This window comes from Montipora foliosa, chromosome 1, assembly GCF_036669935.1.
Source record: "Montipora foliosa isolate CH-2021 chromosome 1, ASM3666993v2, whole genome shotgun sequence".
Lineage (NCBI taxonomy): Eukaryota > Metazoa > Cnidaria > Anthozoa > Scleractinia > Acroporidae > Montipora > Montipora foliosa.
Window position 1 is genome coordinate 61,855,239 of NC_090869.1, and position 10,000 is coordinate 61,865,238.

Genomic DNA, 10,000 nt, shown 5'->3' on the forward strand with positions numbered 1-10,000 from the left:
TAGGTTTTGAACCTTCTAATATATACAGCGTATAAAGTTTAAAACGTTTGTCAAATGTACGCACGTCTGAGTAACTTTGTCACGGTTTCAAAGCTTCAATGTCTGAGTGAAAAGAATCCGAAAAGAAACTGAAAATTATGCTTACAATGGATTATAAAAACAATAATACTAATCTTAACCAATCGTTCTATCGTTGCCTTTACCATCACGGTCCTTCGAGGAAACGTTCGATTAAATCCCTTCACTCACTGTCTTTGTGTAAACATGTGACGGAACGCAACTGGCTTGATAATCACAGCGATGAATTCGAGTGATGAGTTCAGCGGAAAATTCATACGTCACCATGTTCACTCACTTGGCTTTCCTATGCCCATGGATTCTTGTTTTGCTCGATGGAATCTATTGGAAAATGAGGTAAAATTATTGACTGCTTCCTTCCTAACAAGACCAGCAGCTTCGCGCGCTCTGCACGTGCGGTTTTTTGAAATACAGTTTGTCCATCCCTGAAAAGCGACAACGTGAAATGGAAAAATCTCTTCTGTCTTAAGCACCGTTCATATAACTTTCATTCTTGCGTAACTGGCATCCTTGGATCACATTTGAATGGCTGGAACAATAGCAACGATTTTAAGCGCAACAAATCACACTTGCCTTGCACAAGATCGTCAACAGACTCCACGGCCGGGTTGTCTTCGTCTAAGAGGCCTGGTGCCTGGGGAACAGTGCTCGCCACAGAGGACTGGGATTTACGAAGAGACACCTCATGGGAACTGAAGCGAGAAATAACATTCACCCACCGAAGTGGAGGTCACTATTGGTCGATGCTCCCGTCGGCGAGTTAAATATCCATCACTTTCACCGACACTGAGGTGAATAATTGTTTCAGTACATATCATATTTATCATATGGTCCGTAAGGCCCCGCGCGCGCTTTAATCGTAAAACTACTGGGAAAATCCCCGTATGAGGGCAATACGCATTAGCCCGAGCAGGGCCGGAAAAAGCCGTGCGGCCCTGCTAGGAAAACGTATTGCTCGGTGCGATGCGATTTTAGAGGATTTGGTCGCTCTTAAACATCCAAGTTATTTACAGCCAGAAAAGCAAATGCAAACAAAATATTAGATAAAATTTCTATGCAAATTTATGTTACTTATTTTGTCCAAACTTCATCCTCTGAGTGCTCATGAATAGTGTAAACAGCCCATATGATTAAGTTCTTACTAACCGAGCGCGAGGGCCGTACTGCCAGGGAAATATTGGCCCGAGGTCGTGGCAGTACGGACCGAGCGCAGCGAGGTCCGTACAAAAACGACCGAGGGCCAATATTCCCCAGTACGGCTCGAGCTAGCTCGGTTAGTAAGTAGTTTATTATATGCCTTTTTAATTACCTTTTGCTTTGTTTTTGCAAGCCCGTAATCGGCCCGTGGGCATTACGGGAGAATAATGCCCTACAATTCAGTCACAATTGACCAATCAGAGTTCGCGCGTTATATCGGCTACAAACACAAGCCATATGATAAAAATGCTTATTGACTGAGTTTAGGTAGGGCCGGACAGGAAAATATTTGGCCCTCGGTCTTGGAGCACGGACCTCACGCACGCCATGACCTCAGGTCAAATATTTTCCCGTCCGGCCCTCCCACTCAGTCAATAAGTACATAATCGGACTGAATTTTGATATATCTAAATTGGTCCATTGCAATAGTGCGAAGTTACATTTTCAGGTCAAATTTTCGCCGACGTCGCCGCCTTAGATCTCAAAGTCTTTATCATTTTTTTAAATGTTCCAAGGTCAGACGGCACACTTCTTTTTACCTCAACTGCCGCAAGTCTTTACGGGACACTCTGACAGGTGTGGAGGCCTGGGATGGAGCTCCTAACACTTTATCAGCGAGAGGGCGCTGGAAAAGATAAATTGAAATCCGCGATCATACTCAAATCGCAGTCTCGCTGCGAACACATAGTTAACATTGTAATCAAATCTGTCTTTTATGTGGCAGATTATTCCAAATTTATCAACTGCGCATTTTCTGTCATTGCAGAAGCGCACGACTTTGAAATTTGACGCAGATTAAAGATCTTGTAGGATTATCCGTTCCTCCAGCTACTGGAAAGGTTTCTTGGTGATCTTTTTGGAGAAAAAAATGCACCAAACAAGATGGAAAACGTGTAGGCGACGACCGCGCTCACGCTCTTTTAAACAGGCTGTGCCACGCAATTTAGTCCACTTCAGCAACTGGGAACTGGGAACTGGGAACTGACAACCAAGCGGAGGGGTTGGCGCAGTGGTAAGATCTCTGCCTTCCAACCCTAAGGTCCCGGGCTCCATTCCCGGTTCTGCCGAGACTGGAATATTTGGCGACCTTCTTTCCCGCTAAAGTTCACTCAGCTTTCCATCCTTCCGAGGTCGGTAAAATGAGTACCAGCATGCATGGACTGCTTAGAAGCGGCTGCCATTCGCGCCTGTATATACTTCCAGTCCGCTGGGGGTAAATTGATCATTGTAAAGCGCCTTTGGGACGTTTGTGATAAAGCCGCTATATAAATGCACCACTTTATTTACTTTACTTTAACATAAAAAATAACTCACTTATAACATTGAAGGAAGGTTTGAATAGAGCAGCGAATACAGAAGGAGGTAAGGATTGGCAAAAATGTTGTTAGTAACTTAAAATTCTGTATTCTCGACAGACACGTTTTTGTCCCGATGCTCTGAATTTATGTTCTTTAAAAGTAATTTCTGGATTAAAGTTACGTTGCATAGCGAGTAGGGGAGAGCAACTGGTAAAACTACGCAAAATGAACTGCACTGCCGTGACACAGCTCGTTTAAGCCGGGAACGGGCGGAATATTCGCTACGCAGAGAAGTCTGGTAATGACAATCACTGTTCCCACAAGTTCATCCTCAAAGACGAACGTTGTATTGACAATATGCTTTAACTTCAGCTAGTTCCGTTTGAAACGGTTAATCCCGTTAAAAAAAAAAAAAGAAATAAAAGAAAATAGCAAACTGCAAGACATTTATTTACCTTCATCTGGGAAACCTCAGCTGCCAACTGCTTACCAGGCGCCTCGCTACTCCTGTACTGAGGTTCAAGTTCACCACGGGCTGCAACAACATCCGACTCAACACTAGTTCCCATACTAGAAGCCATATTTTCGCGTAACTTTTTCTTGAGATCTCGACTCGTCTTCTTGTAATAGTAAAGGTCTTTTTCAAGCAACTGGGCCCTGCTTTCGAGTTCACTGCGGAAACAAGAAGAATGTTGATAAATTTTTCTCACAAGTTTGATTACTAAACAAGTGCAAAAACTGTAAGATGGCCAAGAGTCACGCAACTTAAAATGTAACTAAGGGGAAGATAATCAGAGCCGTCACATGATAAAGAGCACCTCTCCTTTGGCAACCTTTGCCTGAAGTACTAGTCAAGTTCTTTAAAATACCACTTCGGGCGTTCCTTAATCAGTCAATGACTGCGGTTTTTTTTGTAAAAGTCAAGGCCCTAAAGCCATTGCAATTGGCCAGTCATAACGCATGCAGACGATCAAATCATCCAATCAAAACGCAAAGCAAATACGCTTAGCCGGCGCTGAGCGCGGGAAAAAGCACGTGACTTGGTCACCATTTGTTTTGATTATAGTTTGGCCTTAAAGGTGCAAAAAACACACTTTTTTTCGGGAAGATAACCAACCAAATCTTTCGATTAAATTATGCGCAACTAATTTGCGAATCCATACGAACCCGAAAACAAAAGATTGTGCACTGTCACGGTCAATTCAACATCGACTGCTACAACATTAGCTCAGAATGTGAAAACAGATTCTCCATTAAGCAATTCGCCGCTTTCATCAAAATAGAACCAAAGCAATTTTTGCTTCGATATTCTCAATTGAAAACAACGTTAACTATCGTGTTGACAATTCTGCAACGAAGTGTGTGCGGCATTATCCTCGCTCCTATCTTTATCTTTCAAGATCACGTTTGTAAGGCAATAGACTTTCGAAAAGTCCTTCGTCTCATGTAGATGCGCGCGGAACGACTTCGTCGCTAGCTCATCCGCTTCGCGTACGAAAAATCACGCTTTGCTCGCCAAAACATTTTCTCCTGGGATTCTCGTGAGGTCGACTTGTGGCAAGTCTAGTAAAGCAAGAACGACAACACAACACAGTGCAAATACACGACAACGAAGAAAACCGAAAAAATGGATGCTTTACTCAATATCAATTAATGAACTACCTTATTCTTTCATCTGGCACCTCATTGGCTTCGGCATCACGGAGTTTATTCATCAAAAACTGAATCCTTTGTTCGTATTTCTTTTGATATTCAATTAGTCTGCGGTCCCCTTTCATTTCTGCGTGACGTAATCCTCGACTCAGCTCTCCGATGATACGCTCTTGTTCATGTATACGGACCTTAACAGCAAGAAATTATTGGTCAATTGGTCATATCTTCACGATACGTCCCTAACAAACTTTTCTCTACCTCAATTTGAAAATCACTTCGGATAGAAGGCATACTTATGTTTAAAAAAAAATTAAAAACAAGGAACGAGAAGGGGTACGTTCATTCAAGTGTTGGCTTGATACCCACCTTTATCAAAATGTAATGTCTTTATTTAGACGTCTTTGCCCTCATGGCCACACTAAAGAGAAAACTCACAACTAACCTCTTGATCGCTACATTTCAGTTTTAATTTCTTTTCGTTTCCCCGCAGCTCCACAACCTTCTCAAAATACTTTGATAACAAAGAAGCGGCCTCCCCAGGAGCCAAGCTGCTTAGCTTGTTCATCAGCCCCTCGCGGTCTTTGTCTGTTAGCATCGGTCCACTGTCTAGTTCCTTCTGTTTGTCAGCAATACCATCGCTGTTAAATTCAATAGCGGCTTCCAGGGCTTCGATTCCCTCATCAAGCTCGATAAGCCTTTAAAGAAGACAAGTATCACTGAACAAAACACAAAAGCTGGCAATTCAGTTTCAGAATTACAACCACATGACCAAATTAAGAGTATTAAATTCATATGGCCAATCACAGTAAGCGCATGTAATCAAACGAGACAATCACACGCAGCTGAAAAAAAGCGCGGGAAGCCTTGAATGCGTCAAGCATCAGATATGTCGACACGTACATGCACCACGCTTTTGTTAAGCTTCAGAAAGTATCCCCTTGCTCTTCTTCAAAACTTCAACATCGCTCGCGTCTGGGTATACAGACAACTAGCATCACCTAACTAGTGGACTAATGCAAATCCTGCATTTTAGTTGGCTACGCTACTAGAGGACTATTAGTAATAGTCCTCGAGTAGCGAAAAGCGTGACACTTTCTTTCGTTTTATTCCCAAATAAATATTTCTTCAACTTGCATTTGCTAACTTTATTATTGCCTTTTCTGTCCGACTAGTTGGTGATACTAAAACAATTAGATCCTTCGCCCTCAAGGGCCACGTCAATAGTCAAAGGGCCCGTAGCCCTTGCGGGCGAAGGGTCTAATTGTTAATTAACGTCACAAAGGGCATGTATCTGAGTGAGTGCATTTCTGGGCACAAGAGATAAGCATGCGAGAGGATTACCTTCTCTCTTCCTTGGGATCTAATAAAGACCCTTCGTGAAGTTTCTGTTCCAGGAGTTCTCGTTGTTTTGAAAGTTCATCTTTTGTTCTTTCTAGTGTATACATGTTTTCTGAAATTTTACTTTGGCAGAACCCATCTGTTTCTGGAACAAAATTCTAAAATTAGTGAAAAAAGCCTTAACGTGGCGCATTTTCCAGATGAACATATCCAAATGCGTTTGAAACACTTTCGCTTCCGCTTTACGCAGAGCTACCTTAACTTTTCGAAACATTTGAGGTAGCTCTGGATTGGCTCCCATGAATTTTTTAAAAATTTGCCGATAGTTCTATCTTACATTGCTAATTACTATTCTACTATTAGAAAATGGGGATCACTGAGTTCATTTGAGAAATAAGCAAGTAAAGACGAAAGCTCCATGTTGCTATGGCAACCTATTACGTCACAATAGTGGGCGCACTTTGTTAAGCAATAATTGATGTTTCATATGGTACCATAGCATTGCTGTTACGTGATACTGTACACCAGTTATAACCCTTCTAATAAGAAAGTCTCTTAGGGCGCTTCCCATTTACAGAACTGACCGGCCAGACAGGGCATTTGGAAAGAATAACTCTACAACACATTCAAATTAACACACTTCGACGATCACGAAGGAATATCATGCAAGTGTTCCTTAAAATGGTTGCATTTTCTTTGGAAAGTAATGGGGTCTGGCCGGCCAGTTCTGGCAAAAGGAAAGCGGCCTTAATTTAAAGATTCAATCCTGATATTTTGAATACGAGAATTTGAACATATTAGTATAAATGAACGCTTGCAAATGATCACCATCGACATTTTTCCCTTTTTCCTTGATCTGTTTGTCTACGTCTCCAAGTTGGTTGGATAAACGAAGAATGTCCTAAAAATACGAGACAAAGGAAAGAATGAGACAGTCAAAACAAAAAACAGGAATACGCGCAATTAACAGGCTTATCCGTCCAAGCTTGGCCTATCCATAGACAAAAAAATGGTTTTCACTTCAACGATGGAATGATAACTCCTTGCGACTTTAAAAATTAAAGGTGCTTGTCGGTTATTTTCCTTGTGTCACTGAAGCTCTTCTACACAATTCAGGGAGTCACATATTTATAAGGCGATTTTTAAATAGGCCAATAACATAGTAATGGCTTCATTAATAGAGTGTGTTCGCTCATGTTACCAGCAGCCATATTTGCATACTAAAACAAAAGAAAGAATTTTCGTAAAAATAGAGTTCAATTCCCAAAAAAATATTCCACTCCTCCAACCGTCTCTTTGTTTCACTCCTCCAACATAGCGCCGTGACGTCATGTGAAAACACTTCACAGGTGGTTCGCGACCAATCTCTGGTTAGGGTTAGAGGACGAATCAAAGAAGCTCAAGAGAAATCTCTTGCTTTCCTTCACCAACATGGCACCGATAACGTACGGTGAAAACCACCACTAGACCCAATCAGAAATCAAAGCAAAGCGCGGGAAAATGAGCGCGAGCAAGTCACAATTGATTTTGTCTCTGATTGGCGCAGAATGTGGCGCGAAAAATCAAAGCAACGGTGAGATTATTCTCAAGTACCTTTGTGAGCACTTGACTGGAGCGTAGCTTCTTCATTTCCAATTCGCTCTTTTCTTCTAGCATAGCTTCCTTATTACGTATTATCTTCTCTCTCTTTTTCAATTCTTCCTCTAAAGCTTCCATGGCTTCTTTCCTTCTCAAAACTTTCTCCACTTCACTGTCTAACCACTGACGTCGCTGTTCTAATTTGGCTTGTTCATCGCTGAGGAAGATTACATGGTGCAAACAAAGACAAAGTCAACAAGTTTATAGAAGAAAACATATTGCTATATTTTTTAAATCCTTCCTTTTTTAAATACTTCCTGTAAATAATTAAGGATACGAAGATGTTAAGTTATATTTAACGTTGGTTGTATAAATAGAGATAAATCGCCAATTTTTCCTTAATTTAAAACAAATAGCTTACAGAAAGACGACCACGACAGCTGTGAGGCAAGGATCTCATGGATATACACATCAACCATAACTCTAAAAAAACAACCATTCTAAATCACTTTCTAGACCTAAATATTGCTATAGCAATAAGATAAACGAAAGTTTAGACCTAATCACTGAAATGGGCACTTAGACTTAATCTGTAAAATGAAAGTCCCTAGAGGACTCGTGGTGGGTATATCCATAAGATCTTTCCCAGCTGTGAGGATGTCTATCAAAAATAGTGATACTCACCGTTAAGTTACCTAGGGTGCTTTTCCTAGGGTGCTTTCCAAAATTTCCGGGAATTTCGGGCTGTAGTGAAATGGAAAGGTCCGTTTCGGTTCGGTCTGACCGGAATATTTAGGACCACCTCTGGATGAGGTCCTCTTTGACCGGTCGGTCTGATCCGACCGAAACGAAAATGGAACGCTTCGGTCTGGTTGGAAATTGGCTTTTGATGAAAAATGTCGTTCCATTTTTCCTTGGTTAGTTCCACTGGTCTCCGACCTGAAGGTCAGGCATAATGGAAAGCACCCCTTTTGTCATTAATGTGCCAACCAGAGATCTATTGGCTGTCGAAACAGGTTCATTTGTTCTGTGGTTCGCAAAATTTAAATATCATAAGAATTGTTTATAAACAGTGAATATCGCTATGCAAGTCTAAATTATGTATAGTTGGTCTCAAAATTAAACTGGTTCAAATGAGGTTAGAAAAGGAGAAAGAGAATGGAAAAGTTGGCATCGTGTTGTCACATTTTCCAAAATTTGGTATTTCAATTTCTTGTTTAACAAACAAAAGAATTTCTACAAATCGACCGCACGAGTTCAGTGAGCGAAACAATGTTTTTAGACCGCGAAGAGGCCGAGCGAGCGACGAAGTCGCGAGAGGGCTATATCAAATGTCACCAATGGCAAATGTTGTGATTTTGTCTCCGCTACATGTCCCCGCTACACGACCCTAATGCGTTTCGCCTCAGTGTGTACAACACACCTTTTTGTCGCTGGAACATGTCGCTGCAGTATGTCCCTGCAACGTAGCCTGCATGACAGGCGCTAGATGAGCCAAGCGACACGGGCGCGAAGCGCGAGACAAGGGGGAGAGCTCGCGCTCGTGTCGCGCTCCGCGCGAAATATCGCATCCGCCCCGCTTGGCTCATAAAGCGTCTGTCATGCAGGCTACTGCAACGTGACCCCTCGTGTCTGCCATCTTAGACAGAGGACAGAAAAGAAAGGGACAACAACGAAAATCTTTCACCTTTCCTTCTCGGCTACTTCGGTTCCATGCTTGTTAACATTCCTTAGTCGTCTCTGCGCAGCTGCTACCTCCTCCGTTTTTCTCTTTAAAACTTTCTGTTGCTGGTTCATCTGATCTTCCAGTTCTTTGATCTTTTGTTGCTGTTTTTGCATTTCTCTGTCCATTTTGCTTTTCTTGTCACCTTCATCTTTGAGCTTTTTCTGAAGCTGGTCATGTTGATTTCTCATTCTGTCGATGTGTATCTCTAGTTCTTGAACTTTCTTCTCTCTCTCTTCATGCAGTGCGCTTATTTTTTCATTGTCCTGAGAGGTAAAAAGTGAACTGTGCGTTTTAATTCTTTGTTTGAACGTCACGCAAGCTAAAAAAATCGTTTACCATTTATCAATGAAAGCCAAGAAATCAAGATATTTAAATAAGAGTAAAGGAGGAAAAAAGCAATATGCTATAGGGCTCTGCGATACCTCACCACTGAGACATTTGACAAAATATACCACTAAAATTATTGGTGAGCTTTAGCACTTAGCACCGGTGACGGAAACGCTACAGAAATCATCTCTAAAAAAGAAAAAAAAAAACAATTCGCTATCGTTTCTATTTTGCGTTTGTTCCATTCTGAAAATGCTGGGAAAAAACCAACAACTGCATTGTTAAGAACGACGTTGAAGTGATTATAGGGAATGGACGATTGAATAGTGTGCTTTCATGTTGATGTTTTTCAGAGGACGTGAAAGGAAATGTACTAAAATGCTTTTTACACTCACTAAGGGCGCGTTCGATTGACCCTATTCCGGAATAAGAACCGAAAAATACGTGGAGTGATGATTAAAACGGTATGTTTGGGGGGATTCGAAGCAGCGAGGATAATAAAAATATGTTTAAAATAGCATTTTAGCAGATATTTGACAATTTTAATGAGAAATCTCCGTAAAAACGAAAAATTTCTAACTTATATTCCATGTCTTCCTTTTCCGGAATACGGTCAATCGAACGCACCCTAAACCTAGTTATAAGTGGTGACACTGACGCCGTTACTGTGGCTGATTCCCGTCAAGTTAAGATGGACATACATATTGCTATGATGGACACTTATATGGTGGACGCAACCACTGCTGAGCAAACGGCATTCTCAACTTTCAACAATTTACTAAAAAAAACTCTCAAACACAAAACC

General features: G+C 41.4%; 1 protein-coding gene across 2 annotated transcripts in view; it reads right to left on the reverse strand.

Annotated features, from left to right (window-relative positions):
- Positions 1–10,000, reverse strand: part of LOC138003714 (kinesin-like protein KIF27) — a 34,691-nt gene that overhangs the window by 122 nt on the left and 24,569 nt on the right. The window contains exons 19-28 of one of the 2 annotated variants that reach the window (XM_068849929.1): positions 8,830–9,131; positions 7,158–7,359; positions 6,393–6,465; positions 5,568–5,703; positions 4,669–4,921; positions 4,236–4,414; positions 3,029–3,245; positions 1,815–1,900; positions 652–770; positions 1–399 (exon numbers count right to left, since the gene is read on the reverse strand). The exon at positions 1–399 is cut by the window's left edge and continues 122 nt beyond it. In XM_068849929.1, coding sequence (XP_068706030.1) covers positions 365–399; positions 652–770; positions 1,815–1,900; positions 3,029–3,245; positions 4,236–4,414; positions 4,669–4,921; positions 5,568–5,703; positions 6,393–6,465; positions 7,158–7,359; positions 8,830–9,131 — 1,602 coding nt within the window. In that variant the 3' untranslated portion in view covers positions 1–364. Of the gene's footprint in view, positions 400–651; positions 771–1,814; positions 1,901–3,028; positions 3,246–4,235; positions 4,415–4,668; positions 4,922–5,567; positions 5,710–6,392; positions 6,466–7,157; positions 7,360–8,829; positions 9,132–10,000 lie in introns of both variants that reach the window. The other variant, XM_068849922.1, reaches the window with a different exon arrangement.